We start from the raw sequence: 21,330 nt of genomic DNA, 5'->3' as shown, positions 1-21,330 counted from the left end.
ATTATCGTTCCCAGTAAATATATTTTTTACTCTCTCAGACTGCTGGCCGTCTACCGTTAATATTTCATTTGTATTGTTGTTCTTGCTGTACAATGGGGCATTCGATTCCATAGAACTCTGGACCGTATTAAACGGAATGAATAACGCAAGGAAGTCATCTAAGATTTGCCGATGACATAGTGCTCATAAGAAACAATACAGAAGAACCAATCTACATATTAAAGATGCTTAAACATGAATCTGAGAAAGGCGGTTTAAAAATGAATTTAAATAAAACAAAAGTGATGACAAACCAAAATATCAGAATCGACTTAGTTGGAAGTGAGATCGAAAGTGTCGAAGAGTCACACGATCAAACTAGGCAAACAGAATCAAACGGACGAGATAGCTATAAGAATCTGAATTACTTGGGCAGCAGTTGCAAGACTCAGTGATGTGTTGAAAAACAAAAAGATACCAATAAATCTAGAAAAAAGGATACTCAACAGTTGTATTCTACCAGTTATGACTTATGGAGTGGAGACCGTGACACTTACAGGGTTATCAGCCAATATATTAAGAACAACACAGAGGGCCATCAAACGAGCTATCTTAGGAGTATCTCTGAGAGAACATATTCGAAATGGGACGTACGAAACAGGACGAAGGTGGAATCTGTTAATGGAAGAATTGCGCAAATGAAATGGAGCTGGATAGGACAGGACACGTGCCACGGCAAAACAATGAAAGGTGGACGAGAAACATTTTACATTGGAGACCACGCGAGCATAGTCGTAGCAGAGGAAGACCACAAAGACGATGGCTAGATGACTTCAAAGCAAAAGTGGGGAGAAACTGGTACCAAATAGCACAAAACAGAGAAGAGTGGAGAACTCATGGGAGTCATGGGAGGCCTTTGTCCAGGATTGGATGCAACCAGGCTAAAGAAGAAGTTATTGTTTTCTTTAGGGACATTCACTTAACAAGCTACATGTTTTTATGGATTCGGCTGCCTCTAGAGATGTATATTCTCGGGATGAATACAGTCACTTAACTTCCACAATATTATTGTCACTTACTGACCCGTCCGGACAAGCTCGTAAAAACCCATAACCTTTTTCAAACACGGAAACAATCCACACTGCTTTACTATATTTTTTATTTTGATAGCAATTTCTGGTTGTTCTTCGTTTCTTATCAGATAAAACAATTGTTCCAGATATCGTTATCGCGTTTCCTCTTTTTAGTTCTTTATCGATGATTATTCTGCCGCGCCGTTTTCATTTTCTAATATTCCATAATCTTTCTCTCCTGCTCTTAAAGAAACTGTTTATTAGATTTTTTTTCTTTCTCATTTAATTTATACCGATCCAGATTAGCTCCATATAACAGTTTTAAGTTCTACTTCCATCAGACTAATCAATACGTTTATTTAACATACCTATTATTAAGTGACAACACATTTTTTCTTTTGTCTTATATATTTCTGTTGTTTTTGTACAGAGAAGAAATCAATATAGATGTAAGATTTTTAAAATTGATTGTTACCTATTATTCCTTGTATATTGATCCTTTTTTATTTTTAATATGAAGGTGAAAATATTTTTAACCTCTCCTCAATTAATTTTAGAAGTGGTTATTTACTGCTCTTACTCCATATCAATTTACATATCGTCCAATTGTTTTCCCTTAAATTTAGCTCACCACAAATGCAAAAAGTAATGGACAATGAAAATTTTAAAGATAAAGTAATAATTTCAGTTAAAATCTTTAACAAACATAAAAGTGCGACAAAAGAGAAATACCATCGATGGTAGTTATTAGAAACACTATTTGACAAATGAAGACTGCTCCAATTCCAATTCAAAATATAGTCAAATACAAAGCTTCAGAGATACATGAAAAAATACAAATAAAAAAAGACAACTTTATGGTACTTAAAAACATTAAAATGCCAATTGCCAACTAGGGTTTAATCGAAACAGAAAGTACCGGCCCTAAATATATCAAAATCTAATACGGCCAAGGGGACTGAAAATATTTCAACAAAAGTAGTTAAATTAATTTCAGAAGGTCACGTTGATGCGTTATAAATAGACGCTATAGTAGTAGGCTTATATTACCTATTAACATTAAAACATTTTGTTGTACAAAGTAATTGATATGGCAACGCTGTTAGGATAAAATTCTGTGTGACGCGATTGAAGCAGAAGGCACTGCTATCTATCGAACATAAATATTACCGATGGTGTAGATGGCGCCATGTCATGGCTGCACAAATTCTTAGCGGCAATTCAAGATATAATTCTTGTTTATCGAGATTTTTCATATGTTTAGGAAAAAATATTCAACATTTTATTGGAAATATTTTCCATTGTTACAGTTTTATATATATGTTGTTATTGAAATTTTATCCAATTTCTTACCGGTAGCTTTATTATAAGCCGAAACATATTATTTTTTCCTACTGTGGCAAAACTGTACATTCAAAAATTTTAAAAAAATTCATAAGTATTTCCTAGGATTATATCTTTATGCTGTAAGAAAATTAACAAAATTGTATGTTTAGTTTTCCAGCTTTATACTTGAAAAAAAGGAGTTTTTTTGAGTTCTTTCGAAAACGAAAACATGAAGTTTGCTCAAAATTTGTCAAAATACTTCTAGTGATCACATATACCTTCTCAATTTTTTCCAAATTTTTTGAATGTGTAGTTTATTTTTGGGGGGGTTCAGATCAACCTTAAGCATATTTATCTATTGCCTAGACTGTAAGGCTAAGAAAAAGGAATTTAGTCACGTTTTGAAGTGTCAAGGTATTAGCGTTAGTACGTTGTCTGCTTTCATAGTTTTTATATTTGTGTTATTCGCATCATTATCCAAGTAAGTGCACTAATTTTGGATCAGTTTATTACTGTCAAAGTCAATAGTTTCATCCACAATTTTATTTTTATAAAAAAGTAAAATATATTTTTATAAGTGAGGTAATAGAAAATTGATAATAAATATTGATAAATATTTTTTGGGCTCACTTCTTAGAAAAATCATTTTATATAACGAGTGCTCTTTTGCGATAGACTCCTGTGTTTTTGTTTTTACAGATATCAAAACAGAAGTAGTATACAACAATTCATTCACACATTTCATCAAAAAAGGAAAATCATGTTATATAACGAGTGCTCTTTCGCTACAGACTTCTGTGTTTTTGTTTTTACAGATTATCAAAACAGAAGTAGTATACAAAAATTGTATTTTCAAATGCAAAAAGTTGGCTTTCAAGTAAAATACTCTATATTTTCAGGCCAGCATTATGGCATCCTCGAGTAGAAAAATATCCGTCTACCCCAACGATAATAGTTATGAGGAAATCTTACGTACGTGGTATGAGGAGGATGACAACGATTCCATAACTAGTGAAAGTGAAGTATCGGAAGCTGATCAAGAATACGAGCAGCCTGCAGCATACAAAGATAGTTCAGACGAGTATTCCGAAAATTCTTGGAGTAGTGATGATATGAACTTGAATCACAATAATTCAACAATTGAAACAGCAGGTACATAATTTATTAGCAGAAACAATTTTGAATGGAGATCCACGCCTCCTCTGCAAGGAAGAACAAAAATTTACAATCTATATCGTTTCACGGCGGGACCGAAAGTAAGAAACGAAATGTTGTCTCCAAAAAATGCTTGGGATAAATTTGTGACTGCTGAAATGGTTGAAAAAATAATATGTACCAATAGAAAAGCCAACCGAATATTGGAGGCCAAGGGAAAGGTATGGCCAAAAATTGAAAAAGACGAAATGAACGCATTTTTGGCCTGCTGCTACTGGCTGGTGTCGAGAAGAACTGGGATACGCCTGTCAGAGAGTTGTTATTAGATAAATCATCAAATCCACTGTATAAAGCTACAATGGCAGTAAATCGTTTTGAAAATATAAGACGTTTTATACGATTTGACGACCGACGAACACGTTCAACTAGGTTGGAAACTGACAAATTTACTTATGTCCGGTATGTATGGGAGTTGTTTGTGAAACAGTGCCGAACAGTTATGGTACCAGAATTGGATGTAACCAAACCATTGACGAACAGTTACTTGCATTTAGAGGTCGTTGTAATTTTATTCAATACATGCCATCGAAACCTGCAAAATATGGCATTAAATTTTTTTGGCTTTGTGAAAGTGAAACAGGATATGCAGTTGATGGGCAGATATACTTAGGTCGTCAACCTGGTGAAAATATTCAACAAAATGTAGGGGAAAATGTTGTAATGTCCTTGACCGCTTCCATAAAAAATTCTGGTCGCAACTTGACAATTGACAACTTTTTTACTAGCATCCCTTTAGCACAGCAATTACTGTCTATAGGATTAACTTGTGTTGAAAGAAAGAAAGAGGTCCCCTACGAATTTCAAGCTTCAAAAGAAAGATGCGTTTTTTCCTCTATTTTTGGATTCAATGATAATTTGGCTTTGGTAAGTTACGTGCCAAAGAAAATTAAAGCTGTCATTCTTCTTAGTTCAACGCACCATGATCAATCTGTAGATATTGAAAGTCAAGCAAAGAAGCCCGAAATTATCAAATTTTACAACCAAACAAAAGGTGGGGTTGATAAAATGGACCAGATGATCGGTAACTACACGGTAAAGGGTCAAACTAGACGTTGGCCTCTTGTCGTTTGGTACAATATTATGCATGTAGCAGCTCTTAACGCGTTTCTCCTTTATACAAATCAAAATAAAAATTTTGCTGCAGGAAAAACAAATAAAAGACGGTACTTTCTCAAAGATTTAGTAAATGAGTTAGTTTTACCATTTATGAAAAGAAGGGCTAGAAACCCTAAACTTACAAACACAATCCGAAGACATATGGGTAATTTTATTGAGTTTCCTCAAGAAAATTTAGGGATAGATTTGGCTCATAGAAAGAAAAGGAGATGTTCCGAGTGCCCCTCACACATTGCAAGAATGAGCACACAAAGTCAGAAGTGTAAGTGTATAATTTGAAAAGAACACAGTGTTTTAATATGCAAGAATTGTATTAAGTAGTTCCTTACCAGGTATTTATTATTTGTTTATGCTTATATTATTATAAATAAAGAAATATTAAATAAATATTTGACAACAATTAAAGAAAATATCTATTTTAGTACTGTATTTACAAAACGAGTCTGCGAGACTCATGTTATGCCATAACGTAGAAAAATTTGCGTATGCATCCTAGGGTTAAAAGAATTTACTCTAAAACCAATTATTTTCAAAAATAAGCACTTGAAACCGATGAAACTTACAGATCATATAAATAATTCATACTTTACTATTTTTCTGATTTTTTTACCAAAAAAAAAATGACCAACTTTATTTTGAGCGTAACTTGCTTCCTTTTGATGCTAAAAACTTCTTTAAAAAATAAAAGTAAAGCTTTTTTTAACACTTTAAAAGAAATGTGATTAGTTTTCCAGAAAAGTGCTTAATTTTCGAATTTGACGAATATGAACTATTTAAACGCTTTCCTTTAGTTAAATAGTTTGCGTCAAATCTTTAGACGTTAATTTGACTGCCTTTTCTTCAATGCAAATGAATAAAAATTTGCAGACATATGCATTCGCGGGAACAATACACGAATAGTTAATACATTTTTTTTATGCTTATTAATTGTTTAAATAAAAAACAAACGATTTTAATGGAAAATGTTTAAAGTCTCTTGTTTTTTACAATGTAGAAACTTGAAACTTTTACGGATTGTAGCTAATGATGTAAACTATACATAATTTCACTTTTTACGTTAATTGTTTAATTATGCTTCATAAATAAAAAATAAAGTTTCAAATTTTGAATGCTCATATATTTGTTTATATAAAAATCGGCGCTTATTCGTGTCAAATTTCAATACGATACGAAACACAACTTTAACCAAAACTCGAATTCAAAAAATTCGTGCTTTTATCGCAGTCTTAGAACAACCGCCAGTAGAGACATTTTGTGCTACAATTAACATTAGAATTCGTTTTGGCGTATTAATTAATTAAACGCGTTTCTTTGGTTCAATCGTTTGCATTGAATCAATCTAGGGCAATCGTTTAGTCATTTGCATTGAAGCCTTTTCTTGCCTCTTGAAGCTTGAAAAAAATTTTTTTTTATTTGTTTATTAATTGTTTAAATAAAAAACGATTTTAACAGAAAATGCTTAAATTCTCTTGTTTTTTACAATGAAGGAACTTGAAACTTTTACAGATTATACCTAATTATATGAAATATACCTACATAATTTCACTTCTTAAGTTAATTGTTTACGATATGCTTCATATCGTAATATTTTAGGAATATGACTTTAGTAATATTTAAGGATTTTGTGGCTGAAAAATCTACGTACGTGGTTCAACACAACCACTACAAATCTTTTCAGAGCAGCAGTGTGCAAAGAACAGATTGCCATGATGGTCGCCAACATCCGAAACGGATAGGCACTACAAGAAAATAAAGATGCTTCATAAATAAACACTAAAGTTTCAAATTTTTTGCCGATTTCGATGTTTTAGACATATTTTAGAAAACATGACGATATATTTAAATTTTTGAAAAGTGTAAGATTAAAAAGTGAAAAATAAAAAAATATGAAAAAAAAATTAAGAAACGCTTTTCTTTAGTTACGAGTGACTAAAATTAAAAGTAATTTAAAAAAAATCAACCAAAAAGCAAAAAATAAAAAAATTGAAAAAATCTAACACATTCGTCAAAGAAAAGCGTGGGGGCGAAAACCGTTTATTCGATGAAGACGCTTTTCTTTGACGAATGTGTTAGATTTTTATTTTTTTTTTAATTTTTGGCTTTCTAGTTGATTTTTTTATATTATTTTTAATTTTAGTCACTCGTAACTAAAGAAAAGCGTTTCTTAAATAATTTTTTTTTTCATATTTTCTTATTTTCATTAGTTACAACTCTGCTTCTACTGGTTCTAGAGAGCTCATGCATACACCATTTTTTTTCTAGACCTATAGGTTTATAATATTTATTAATATCATTTTTTCGTCTTTATACATATAAGCTATATTTTTGCATAATTTTTTATTTCAATAAAAGAATTACTTATTGTGCTATTTGCGAAATAACGTCTAAAAACGTGATTTTGTGTTGCACCCGTTAATAGCAAAGGTGTGAGGATAACATCGCGAAAAGCGGTGCAGATAGCGGTTTCGTAAGAAAAAAAATGTTTGATTTTGATAGCGGTCCACATAGAATTCGATAGCCTTCGATAGTACCCGACTATCTCCGACCGTTTTCTTCTCCTTGTTTCCGCCCGACTAGTTCTCTTATCTCGTTTCTTGTAATCAAGATATCAGGTTATTTTTGGTGATCTGCCAGTCTTGTTTTTCTTTTGTTTATACAAATAAAATATTGGTTATCGTTACTATGTCAGCGGCTGATTCGTTAATGAATACCTTTTACGTTCGTCGACCTTTATGGGATCAGAAGGATAAGAACCACATAGATAACAGAAACAAATTCGTGCTAGAAAAAATATGAAAAGAGGTTGTGGATGAGTTGGGAATATCAATTATGTAAGATATCAAGTAATATGTTAACTTTATTGCTAATGTAAAAGTATAAACATTCAATTCTTTTCAGTAAAACATAATTTTAAAAGGTTTCGCGCACTTTTCGACGCGGTCTTCGCCGCTTCACTATAAATTACTTACCGCTTAGTTACAACTTTGGCACCTCTATCTACGCGCCTCTTACCGCTATCCCCACCGCTCACCGCTTCACTATAAACCGGGACTTGGTGAAAAAAAGGCTGTAGAACAAAATTTGCTTAGAATTAGTCGGTCTATTGCCTCTGGACTTATTTTGAACATATATTTTTCACCCCGAAAGGAGTGAAACTTATCCCCAGGGCAAAAATACCGCGGTACAATATCAAATTTTTTATACGACATGTTATCTATATGCGTGTCAATTTTTATGTTAATCCACGCAGTTCTTTAAAATTTGGAGCAAAAACCTTTTTGGAGCAAAACATTTTGTACTCACCCAAATCATCCATCTTTTTTGCTTTTTCGGGTCCAGGGTTGAAAAACCCCAAATCTGGAAGATTTTGTAGAGATATACTTAACTGTTTATTTTTATCCATATAAATATTTACTAGTTTCGGAACCTCTTGATAGATTCTATCAAACTCTCCTTGAACCCTAATTTCCTTCTCTTTCTCTATGAACATAGAAGTTCCATCTGTTATTACCTGATCATCGTAAGGAAAATTTTCAAGACCTACAATTCGCATGGTGCTAATGTCTGATACCTTCACGTATGTCTGAAGGTTTATGTGGAAATCGAAGTCAAAATATGGACTTTTATTTATGACGGTATAGGCCATTGTTAGTTGACTTGAATGAAGAGTTATTCTAAAATATAAATAAAACTAATTAGTCCATTAAAATGTTACATATAGGGTTGCATTTCCTAGAGAAGTCAATTTTATTTTTTTAACGTGTAGAGGGGTTCAGTAGAAGCTTAAGTTCAAGTTTTTGGGGTCGCCACCCTTGTTCCCCGGCCGCCATATTGGAAAAATGGGTGCAAAGGGCTTTCGCGGTGTATCTCCTTAACTAGCAATCCTACAGAAAATTTAACTACACATAAAATGTAGCAAATTAAATTTTCTACAATTTTAGATCTATTACTATTTATCGTCAAGTGACCAACAAAAAAGTTGTTATAAACAAAATTATGAGAAAATTTTGTAAGAATATTTTGGAGGTTATAACTTCTTTTCCGTTCATTTCACAATAAAATACCATCATAGCGATTTTGTAGAGGATTTTTCAATGAACAATTTTCACTATAAAGTTGTTTAAGTTTATTTATTATCTAGGTTTTACAGCGCTCCAATCTTGACCAGAATCTCGAATTCTCATAGGAATACAATAAAAAATACTTTTCTATCTATGTATGTATATATTAGTCGAGTAGGCCTGGATCCCGCGTATGAAAAAAAAGTTGATTAATAGCAAGCTGAAAATTTGTTAATAGCTTAAGGGTGTTTAGTCGGACAAACTTTGATATATGGGGACACTGGAACAGGGGAAGTTTTAATTGTGGAACAGGTTAAAAAATTGGAACAGTCAGACCAAGAAAACGGCACATGTATTTTGTCCGACAGAACAGACTTAAACTCTCCGAACAGAGATTAAACTCTCATGCAAAAATCAGACTGCTATTTATCACCAAATTGGCGTTTTAATGAGTGGAACATGTAGAATATGTCAATTGACAGGAATTATGACAGGTGAAAAATAGCAGTCTAATTTTTGCATGAGAGTTTAATCTCTGTTCGGAGAGTTTAAGTCTGTTCTGTCGGACAAAATAAATGTGCCGTTTTCGTGGTCTGACCGTTCCAAATTTTTAATCTGTTCCACAATTAAAACTGCCCCTGTTCCAGTGTTCCCATATATGAAAGTTTATCCAACTAGACACCCTTAAGCTATTAACAAATTTTCAGCTTGCCATTAATCAACTTTTTTTTCATACGCGGGATCCAGACCTAGAGCGGCTGCAATCGTTATACCGACCACGAAAATCAAATTTAAGATGAATGTCCAATTTTGGTCTATTTTTATGTTTTCGATGTCGCTGAATCCGAATATGAAGTTTATTTTTATCTAGATTTGGTGGAACATGTTCAAAAATCAAATTTTATACAAAAATGCCGAAAATCAATTTTGATGATTTTTCAAATTTACCTCGCAGTATCTTTGGTCGCTGTAAATATTTTCTTTTGAAAATTTTACTGTGTCATCTTTGAAGTATGTAGATAACAACGAAATTTGTCTAAACTGTTGAAACACATTAAAAAAGAGTTGTTAGTTTTTAAATATTTTGTCATCATATTTCGTTAGTTTCATGTTTACCTAAAAAAGTTGAGTGACAAACTTTTTAGTTTATAATTTTAACCAGCACAACAATAAAATATAATTCATGAAAAAGTTTTTTGGAAAATTTTAAGTCAAAATATACAATAGGAAAAAAGTTATATTATATCTCAAGAGAGAAAAAAAAACGCTTATATATCTCGAGATCCTGACCACCGTGTGGTAAATAGCTGATTTTGATCATACTCTATGATTTTGATATCGAAAATTCGTTTTTTGCTCTTCTTAAGAATTTTTGGTCGTTTTTGTTGCGTCATTCTTCTTCTGAACCGGCGAATTTGTCCTCAAACAACTTCTTGGGCCTTTTCAATATATCTTAGGGTTATAAGTTTTATAGTGGGGAGAAAGGTCAAAAACAGATTAATAATAGCATAGGAATGTTAAAATCATAATAAATTGTAGATAGAAATAAGTAAATATAGATAGAAAAGTAAGCCTAACTTTTGTTTTTATTGTACCCCTATGAGCATTCGAGAATCTGGTCAAGTTTGGAGCGCTGTAAAACCTATTAGGGGAGTGCAATTAGAACGAAAAGATACAATGTTTCGGAAAAAATCAAACAAGGTTATATTTTTCTAAAACTTTTTTTGTTAGTTTATAAATATGTTAAAGTAAAAAGTTCTACTCACAAATTTCGCCGCTAATTGTTTATTAATTGTTTAAACAATAACAATTGTTTTGTATAAATAATGTTAAGAATATGGGTGAATTCAACATTTTATTTTGATAAAAAATGTTTTTATTTTAGTTTTGATTATGCTGAACCCGAATCTGACATTACAATTTGCAAATTCAAAATGGCGGATTCAAAATGGCGGATTTTTTCCTAAAAATCCTTAAAAAGTAGTTGTAAAATCCGAATTTTTTTTATAAAACGTGTTTGTTTACATATATGTGGATATTTTTGAGAGGTTGCTGAACCTGAATCAAATTTTGATAATTAAAATTATAAAATGGCAGATCCAAAATGGCGGATAACTTAAAAATTAGTTGTAAAATCATAATTTCTTTACAAAATGTATTTATTTCTACATATATTTATTTTTGAGAGCTTTGATAAACCTAACTAAAATATTAACATTATAAACTATAAAATGGCGGATCCAAAATGCGGATTTTCCTAAAAGAACACAAAAAAAACATTTTTCTAAAACATTTATTGTCTTTATGTTTAACAGGTTGTTGAATCTGAATTAAAGATTAAAAATTTAAATTTCAAAATGGCGGATCCAAAATGGCGGATATTTAAATGAAAAATAAGTAGAATCCAATCAAACAAATATGGAATTTCATTCTTAAAAAAAAAGATAAGCAAATAATTTTCACAATAATATTAAAAATTAAAATGTATTAGAAAGAAAGATTATTCAAAATCTCTCTCTTCAATATTCAAAAAATTGTTGCAATCATAAAATATCAATTTTTATCAATTTTGTACAAGATATGTCAATAAATAAAAATTTCAGTTAGGAGTAAAATACCTATATTTTTCATAATACTGAAAGTTGTTATTATGGAAAGTTGTTCAGAATTAAAAACGATGTGTCAATATGCAATTACACTCTTCTAATCGAAATATTGTGAACTATAAAGGTACATATTTATTGCGCGAAATATAATTTTTTACGTAGCTCGTATAATCTTATACTTAATATTTGCATATTAAGTGTTAGACCATGCACAGCTATTCAGTTCCGGATTTAGGGTACTTGCGGCCCTAGGCCAAATTACCCCGAGCGGCCCCGATAACTTCACGATTATGTAATTAAAGCATAAAGCACACGCATTTTATAAAACGCTGCGGCCCCCTTTTGCTTGCGGTCCTAGGCCGCGGCCTAGTCGGCCTAGTGGTAAATCCGGCACTGCAGCTATTTATGACGAATAACTTTCTTCATAAAATTAATAATAAAATAGTTATCATAAATAATAAGTGAAAATTTAATGATGGGTATAATTAATTGGAAACAATATTAAAAAAAAAACATATTTTCGATTAGAAGGATATAATTGCATATTGGAACATAGTTTTTAATTCCAAACAACTTTTCTTTATAAAATTTTTCGATATTGTGAAATATAAAGGTACTTTACTCTTCAGTGAAATTCATATTTTTTGACATACCTCGTACAAAATTAATAAAATTTGATATTTCATGGTTGTATCTTATGTTATATACGATGCAAAATATTTTATAAAGAATAACTTTTTTTCGTAAAACTGATATTAAAAAAGTTATCAATAGGTTCCAAGTTACGCAGACATACTGAATGAGCTAAAAAATTTTTTTTTTGTTGAACATTTATTGTTGTTGAAGCTTATTATTAAATGTATTTTAGGTAAGTTTTACAGAAAAAAGTTTTGATCACTCTGTATATACATTTTTTCAGCTGGTAATTTTCGGTTTTTGTATTACATTTTTGTTATCTTTCTTAATTTTCTCAAAAAGAAATTATTTATTTTATTTCTAAACTAAAATAATTCAGTGTTTTTTAAAAATTATATCCTAAGCTTTAAAAAAATATTAAAAAAATTGTATTAGATTTATTCAAACTTGAGTAATACCGTCTTAAAGCGGTGGGAATTCTGTAAAAGTACGAAGTTTTCAAAAATTACATTTTTGAGACATCGTATTATTTGAATTAAATTTTTGAGATTTTTTTTGAATAAAACATCGTTTAGTAGGATGATTGAGAGGTAAGTTGTACAAATTTGAGAGTTTTATAGGTAAAATTGTATTAGTTACACATTTTTAAATCATTTTTAAACAAAATTCATGTAAGGCTCATTTTCCGCCCACACCGTACGTATGTCCATAAATTTTATTGCTTTTTATTACAACCGTAAGATAGCTTATTTCATTTTCTTTCATGTCCAATTTGTAAAATTTCTTTTGATCCAGTAGTTAAAGAATTACATTTAAAAAACTCAACCGTGCACTTCTTCCAACGCTAGTTTACAGTGCGCCAATGTGTGTGAGAAGGGTGACTTTAGCGTTATAAATAAAAAATTACAGAAGCTAGAGATTTAATTTTAGAAAAATCTTTATATAAGGTTTTTTTTGTAAAATTTTCTGAATTTTTCAATGGGCAAGTCAGTTTTTTTCTAAAAATTATATTTTCGGAGTTATTTAAAAAAACATCTAATTTCGCTGTTCATTTGTTTAATAAAAAATGAAGCACCCACTTCTCGAGTAGAACTTTTTGATATGTTGTTTATTAAACATTTCTTAATGAAATTACAAAAAGTTTTATCTTGTTTGATTTTTTCCGAAGTGAAAATCTAAATGCACTCCCCTATATATAAATAAATAGAATTAAACAACTTTATAATGAAAATTGTTCGCTGAAAAACCCTCTACAAAATTGCTATAATGTCATTTTATTTTTAAATTAACTGAAAAAACGTTATAACCTACAAAAGGAAACTTTAAAAATTTTTAACATATTTTTGTTTATATCTTTTTTGTTGGTCACTTGACGATAAAAAGTAATAGAAACAAAATTGTAGAAAATTTAATTTGCTACATTCTATGTTTAATTAGATTTTCCGTAGGGTTGGTGCTTTACGAGATATAGCGCGAAACCCCTTTGCACCCAATTTCCAAGATGGCGGCCGGGGACAAGGGTGGCGACCCCAAAAACTTGAACTTAAGCTTCTACTGTTCCCTTTTAGACATTAAAGAAATAAAATTGACTCCTCTAACAAATGCAAGGTATGGCTTAAAAAATGTAACATTTTAATGGACTAAATTAGATGTAGATGTGATATAAATTAAACTTAAAGCTAAAACCAATATTTATTATAAACAATAAAATCTTTACAGGAATTGAGGGGACCAGGCGTAAAAGGGTTTAATAGCAGTTTTGATAGTTCTGAGATAATCAACTTCAAAGTTGTTTGAGTTTTATAAATTCTAGGAGTCATTAAACTAAAATATGTTTAGGGTACAATGTACTATAGAATGATAAAAATATAAAGGGTATATTATTACTCTTACTGTATCCTTCATTTTTTCAATAATTAAAAAACGATACTTGAATCGGTACATCGTGTTGATAAATGTTACTGGTAAAATGGTTCAAGTGCAGATGTTAACTACATAATACTAATTATTTTTGTCCCAGCTGTTATCCACAGTTTAACCACAACTGGCACGTTGCATAATACTTAATTAGTCTTCAAAATTGTTCACAAATCTATATAATATTTATTTACTTTAGATTAATCCATGTGTTTACACATTACAGAATACTAAAAACAAGAGTAAAATACCGCTAAACGCCGTAAAAATGAGTGGCGCATACAATATTCCAGCTACAAAAGATCTGATATGAATATTACGTGGCGCGAAAATGTATTTTCATTTTGATGCAAAACAAAATTCTAGTTTTATTTTAAAAGATTTTTCCATAATATTTGCTAAATTTGAAGTAAACGCGCCACAAAAGAGTAACTTTGATACAGTTTGAATTTTGAAACTCTTTTGTGCCGCGTTTACTTCAAATTTAGCAAATATCATGGAAAAATCTTTTAAAAAAAACTAGAATTTTGTTTTTGCATCAAAATGGAAATACATTTTCGCGCTACGTAATATTCATATCAGATCTTTTGAAGCTGGAATATTGTATGCGCCACTCATTTTTACGGCGTTTAACGGTTTTTATTCTTGTATCAGGAGTTTTTCAGAGTTATCTATAAATTAAATGTATGAAATTGAATGCAGTGTTCCTCTATTACACGTTAGGCTTTATAAATGGTCACCTTTGTTGCATTATCCCCCAAATGATTTAGTGTCCATCGAATGCACATTAGATTTTTTTTCTATTCGAAATAGACTGAAAAAAAATATTGAGATGGCCGGTAAATGAAGTCGGATTGCCCGTTGCCAAATTTAGCGTCGTAACTACTACAACTACATAAACCATTTCGGGAATGCTCCTTAACTGGATTATACTTTTGTATCTTAATAACTTCTAAACGGCTTAACCAATTTTGATCAGTAAACATGAGTTTGAAACGTATTGACCAGTAGTGTCTGATGGATCTAAGGTCAAGTATGATAACTGAAGCTTTTACAGGAATTATTGAGCTTGAGGAACCGTTTTCCCATAGGAAATAGATTTGATCATATTTAAGAAGCCTATAACCTAAAAATTCGAATTTTCCCGGATATGAGGTACACTCCGTTAGATTCGTTTAGAGTCCTTCTACAAACGCTCAGTTATTGGCACAATTCGTAGGTTGAAATTTTGAGTAATGGTCGAAAATCCAAAATTTTCAAAGTTAGTCCAAGTAATGAAGCTTAAAATAGGACAAAACCTCGCAATTTTTACAGAATGGATCGATTTTCTTGAAAATTTGAGAATACGTAGTGGATACTCCAAGGATCAAAATCTATATCATGCCGAAAGGCGCTTTCACCATGGGGGTGATTTTGCACCCCATCTCGGGGGTGGAAATTTTTCATTATACTTTAATCCCAAAAGTTGGTAAAAACGTTCACTAAAATCAAAAAAGGTTCTATACAGTTTTTTGATAAAATTGATAGTTTTCGATTTATTCGCTATCGAAAGTGTTAGTTTTATATCGAAAAAATCAATGTTTTTAATAAGTTTTCGGCTAATAACTCCAAAAGTTTTCGTTTTATCAACACAACTTTTTTTTAACAAAAATGTACCTTTTGAAAAAATAAACAAAACCGTTTTTTTAAATTTCCTTTTGGACCAATAGTAATCGAGCTATACTTTATTATATGTTGGCTCTTCTTCGTCAAATGTTAAATATTGTAGTTTAAGTCAAAAGACGGGAAAACTATGCATTTTTCGAGGACAACTTGTTCAAACTAATTTAAAATAGTTAAAAATGTCTATCAACAGAAATAAAAAAAGTGTCTATCTCAAAAATTAAGTGACATAATGAAAAGCATGTCAGTCCCCATTTTTTTCAGCGAAAAAGTGAGTGCAAGCAACCCCGTAATCACCACCCTAATTAAAAATAGTCATTAACCTTATTTGATCTTTTTTACTTATGTAAAGAAGTTTGACCGGCTTAGAATGATTAGTTTTTAAAAAAATGCGAGTTAAAAGCGAATAACGAATTTTTATAGTTTGGAAAAAAATGACCTTTTCCTCAGAATAGCAAAATTAGCATCAGAGATACGAAAAAATGTTTCAATATGAAATTGTAGCTTATTTAATTCCCAAGAACCTGGTTTGCAAATATTTTTTCTACGGCAAAAATTGAGTGAGCTATTGACAATTAAAACTTGTAATAACATGCAAAATCCTCCTTTACCAACCCTTTCAAAGTCACCGCTTTTTGCGACTGAGGATTTTAAAAAGATTTAATATTAATGGACTTATAGACCTTGTAAAAATCTACAAAATTATTTTTTTACCAAACTTTCTAAGATAAAAAACAAAAAAGTTACGGTTAAAAAATCAATATATTTTTTTGAAAAAAAAAGGAGAAATCTAATTGGAATCATAATAATGTAACTTGGAGGTGTTTTTGGTCATTGGCCTTATTAATTCTTATTTATTTATGTATTTTTAATAGATTCTAGAAGTTTGGCTGGCTTAGAATGATTCGTTTTTAAAAAATTGGAGTTAAAAATGAATAACGAATTTAAGTAGTTTGGTAAAAAATGATATTTTCTTCAGAATAGAAAGATTAGCATCAGAGATAGGAAAAAATGTTTCCATATAAAATTGTAGGTTATTTAATTCCCAACAACTTGGTTTGAAAACAATTTTTCTACGGCAAAAATTGAGTGAATTGTAATATCGAAAAACATTGATTTTTCTATACAAATCTAACACTTTCGATAACGAATAAATCGAAAACTCTTAATTTTATCAAAAAAATGTACAGAACTTTTTTGCTTAGAATGAATGTTTTTATCAACTTTTGCGATTAAAGTATAATAAAAAATTTCCACCCCCGAGATGGGGTGGAAACCACCCCTATGGTAAAAGCGCCTTTCGGAATCATATAGATTTTGATCCTTGGACTATCCTCTGCTTATTCTTAAAATTTCAAGCAAATCGATCCATTCTGTAAAAATTGCGGGGTGAAAAGCTTAGGTTCCTGGCCTAAGATTAGTTTTTCAGTTTTTCGGCTATACTGAGCCGTGTGTATGTGTGATCCTGACGGCTTGGACACCATTTGAAATCTTATTTCAACAGTATTAATATGATGTATTTGCGGTTCTCCTGTCCCTTCTTGATCCGAAGATATATACTCCCAAAAAATATGCCGTTTTGTACTTACCAAGTCCTATAACTGGCTTAATGGTGGTGAAAAGTCAAAAACTATACCGGTTCTGAATCGGCCCTGACCCCCTCTTAAAACACAGAAAAAAAAATCAAATCGGTGTAACTTTTCCACACACATACATAAATATCCACAAACATTTTCCCTTTTTTAAATAAAAATTGAGTCATATTCTGAGCTCGGTAACTTTTGAATGGTATAACCGATTTTCAAAATTAGACATGCGTTGGAAAGGTAATGATGAGTACTAGAGAGCGGAATATATGCAAAGTGCATATAGATGCATATATTGCATATTTTCAGACAACAAACACAACATTGCATATTTAAGCTAAACACGATTTATTTTGCATATTTTAAAAATAAATTATATAAAAGTTTAAAATTTTCCTCTCTTAGTTGGAATTTTATAACTTCGATATGAACGAGCTCGTTATTTATCTATCTATCGCTCCTCTGGACTTTCCCATTACTACCTGAATTTAACAATTATGGGTGTTCCCAGAAAAATATTATTTTATTAGCGTAGCAAGTCGTAGGTGCCTACCTGCTTTTAAGGGTCTAATAATTATTTTGTCAGTTTCCGGCCAACATTTGTTTAAAGTTAACGTTGTATCGTATTTAGTGTTTTTGAAGTGATTGGTATATATTAAATTTAAATATGTCTACCATTCAAAAAAGTGCTTGGACGAAGTGTTTTCCCGAGTTAAAGCTAAGTGGAGACAAAGTATTTTGCAAGGCCTGTTCCAAAATCGTAAGTTACATTCATTTTCACATTTCATTTTTTAAATGAGGAACTGACAAACAAAAGCATCATGTCCCACAAAAGAAATTTTTCTGGAAAGAGTGTTTTTATTCGACAAATTCGCTTTTACTTCTATAAAGACGGACATAGAGAGAAGCATCAAAATACAAAAATCCATCAAATTGTAGACAATTCCGCTTTTGTTCTTCAGCTTAAGTAACGTACTTTGTTCTTTAAGTAGCGTACAAATTGCTAAAGAACTTATGTTCATAAAAGTTAATTTTGGTTTTTTACCAGATCTAATAAAGTCATTAGAACAAAGGAATTTACAATTAAGTGATTCGGTTAATCTTGTTAACACTTTTTCTGCTCATTGTCAAAAAATTCCCGAAAATACAGGGATTACAATTAGAAATAAATTAAAAAATGTTTTAGAAAAAAATGAGGGCTTCGATTGTTTGAGGAAAGTTGTACGTATTTTTGAAGGCAACTTTTCTGAAGATCGTACGACTTAATATATTGTTTTATTTTTGAGTATTTTTAATATGCATTTGCATATTTAGACAAATTTAGAAAAAATACCTGCATATTTGTAGTAAAAGTAATGCATATATATGCGCATATTTTGGTAATGTTGTGTTGCATATATTCCGCTCTCTAATGAGTACTATTAGAAGCCGCAAAGGTCGGACTTAAATTTTTAAAGTTTCTGGGAGTTTTGGGGACGACAACGAAAAACACACCCTAAATAGGAAGGGTCGTAAAATCCACACCCTTGGACCAAAATGGATGGTTGATATATTAATGGGTGAGTCTTTTCCTGAACTTTAAGATGGGGGATGGTCCAATTTTAAATTCAGTCAGATTTAGAAAATCGAAAATTTCGTGTATATATAGTGTCGCATGTAGGGGGGTTTGGGTGTGCGCCACTGGCGAGAACTGCCGTTCTCTGGTAATAGTTTTGTGGTAAAATGGTTCAAGCGCACTTAAATCCGTTTTTTACTATTTGTTTTTACAGAATACTAAAAATAGTTTTGTGGCAAAACGGTTCAAGCGCACGGTTAAACCTTTTTATTATCAAAGCAAACTGCAATTTTTTCAGTGAACTAAATGTAATAGCGATAGATGGCGACTGTAGGGCGAAATATGCTTAAATCGTTTTACCACCAAGTTCTAATACCATTTAAGTATACCTCGTCCAATTTACTTACCGTTGCACGTCATCCGCGCCATAGCCTGTGACACGATACCAACACGAAATATTTAGGCGGTGGGTGTGTTCTTTTTTAGAATCAAAATGATTCTAAAGGGGAACACACCTACCGTCTAGATATTTCGTGTTGGTATCGTGTCACAGGCTATGCCGCGGATGACGTGCAACGGTAAGTAAATTGGACGAGGTATATGCGAATCTGTACTTAGAGTAATACACTAAGCGCCAAAATTAACGCACCACCTTAAAAATGGGACATTTTTAATGTCTCATATTTCCTAAACCTGTAGTCCGATTTTAGTGATTTTTTTAATATGTTATGGCTTTATTCTTCAATAATATCGATATAATAATACTGTTGCTAATCAGATTAGTGTCATTGTATACCGGGTGTAACAATGATAGTGTGTTTTTTCCTCAAAGTTTGGAACACTCTGTGGCATATTCTAGCGTCTATAAAATATTGAAATTATAACTCTGTTGTAACCTTAGGCTATTTTAATATTTTTCTGTTTGACTCATTCGCTTATGTTGGATAATAAAAAAGTTAGGTACTTTAATAACTAGCAACGTTCTTTATCAATACAGGGTGTTTCTAAATAAGTGGGACAAACTTTAAGGGGTAATTCTGCATGAAAAAATAATGATAGTTTGCTTTATAAACATATACAGTACGTAAATCGTTCGGCTGGACATAGGGATTATACATTGAGAGAATTGTGGCAACTGCGGTAACCTGTGTTAGTTGAAGCTTCTGTTCGAGTACGAGTTTTTGGTGTAATAGAGCTGTTAGAACGAATAGAATGAGTGAGTTTTGAAGCAAGGCTGTCCATAAATAAATCGAAAACAAAGTTTATGATTAATGAGTTAATAATTTTACTTTAATTTTTAAAATATTTATTTTTAAAAACTAATTTCAAAACTAAACAGTTTTCCCATTCCCTTAGGCCAAAAATATTTAGATACTACATTGTAATATTTTGACGTTTATTTGTGTCAGAGTTGTCAATTTTGAGGTTAATGCCCCTTAATGCTAACAACCATATTGTCATCAAGAGAGCTTAGTTGCCACAATTGTCTCAATATAATACAATGTATGTATTTATGTATCTAAATATGTACAATGTATGTTCCCTATGTCCAGCTGAACGATTTACGTACTGTATCTGCAAATGCTTCGTTTCCGAGATACGGGATAATGAATTTTTTCTTACAAACTGACGATTTATTTATTGCTCTAAAACCGGTTGAGATATGCAAATGAAATTTGGTAGCTTTTAAGAGGTAGCTATTACGCATTTTTTGGCATACAATTAAGAATTTTATATTCACCATTGGCGTGCATACGGGTAATATGACCGGGAAATATGACCCGTATCCGCGCCAATGGTAAATATAAAATTCTTAATTGTACGTCAAAAAATGTGTAATAACTACCTCTTAAAACTTCTAAATTTCATTTGCATATCTCAACCGGTTTTAGAGCAATAAATAAATCGTCAGTTTGTAAGAAAAAATTCAACATCCCGTCTCTAGGAAACGAAGAATTTACGGACATATATTTATAAAGCAAACGGCCATTATTTTTTAATGCAAAATGACCCCTTAAAGTTTGTCGCACTTATTTAGAAACACCCTGTATTGATGAAGAAAGTTGCTAGTGTTAAAGTACCTAACAGTATCGTGATAGACTTCATAGGTACCGGACGTATTTCTATCAACAAAACCAGTGATAATTACCGATATCGGCTATTAATTATTTAATTTTTACTTTGTAAACTAGTTTAAACTCTTTTTGCGATAAGGTGTACGGAGTGTAAATAGCTCCCCCTAAATGGGGGAAGCTGTAAATATAAAGACGCCGTTAGGTGAAACGATTAACCAGACAGTGAGTGTAAATAACTCTAAAAGTGATGCGAATTATGAATCGGTCCCCGTACAAGAGATGGATACCACTGCTTGTTCTGTAGCAACAGCTGGAACCAGTCGTCAGCTCATTAGTGATAACGAAAAGGATATTCATAAACAAAACAAAATGCCTAAACTTTTTAACCTAAGGAATGGAGATAAGTATAATTTGAATAATATTTGTGTTTATATCGAACGGAAAAATATTCAAAATGCAGGTCGGTTGCATCCTTTATGTGTGGCAGATATTTTGCATAAGAAATTGAACGTTAAGAATATTA

The 21,330-nt window shown here is 31.3% G+C and overlaps 1 protein-coding gene across 1 annotated transcript in view; it reads right to left on the bottom strand.

Moving 5' to 3' along the window:
* Positions 1-21,330, bottom strand: part of LOC114335710 (uncharacterized) — a 45,452-nt gene that overhangs the window by 13,286 nt on the left and 10,836 nt on the right. Inside the window, exon 2 of the mRNA XM_028285992.2 lies at positions 8,013-8,383. Within this exon, the coding sequence (XP_028141793.1) occupies positions 8,013-8,383 (371 nt within the window). The remainder of the gene's footprint in view (positions 1-8,012; positions 8,384-21,330) is intronic.

The sequence above is a fragment of the Diabrotica virgifera genome, chromosome 1 (genome assembly GCF_917563875.1).
Source record: "Diabrotica virgifera virgifera chromosome 1, PGI_DIABVI_V3a".
In the NCBI taxonomy this organism is placed as follows: domain Eukaryota; kingdom Metazoa; phylum Arthropoda; class Insecta; order Coleoptera; family Chrysomelidae; genus Diabrotica; species Diabrotica virgifera.
The sequence above is the reverse complement of the archived record's forward strand: the minus strand, read 5'-3'. Positions and strand labels throughout refer to the sequence as shown.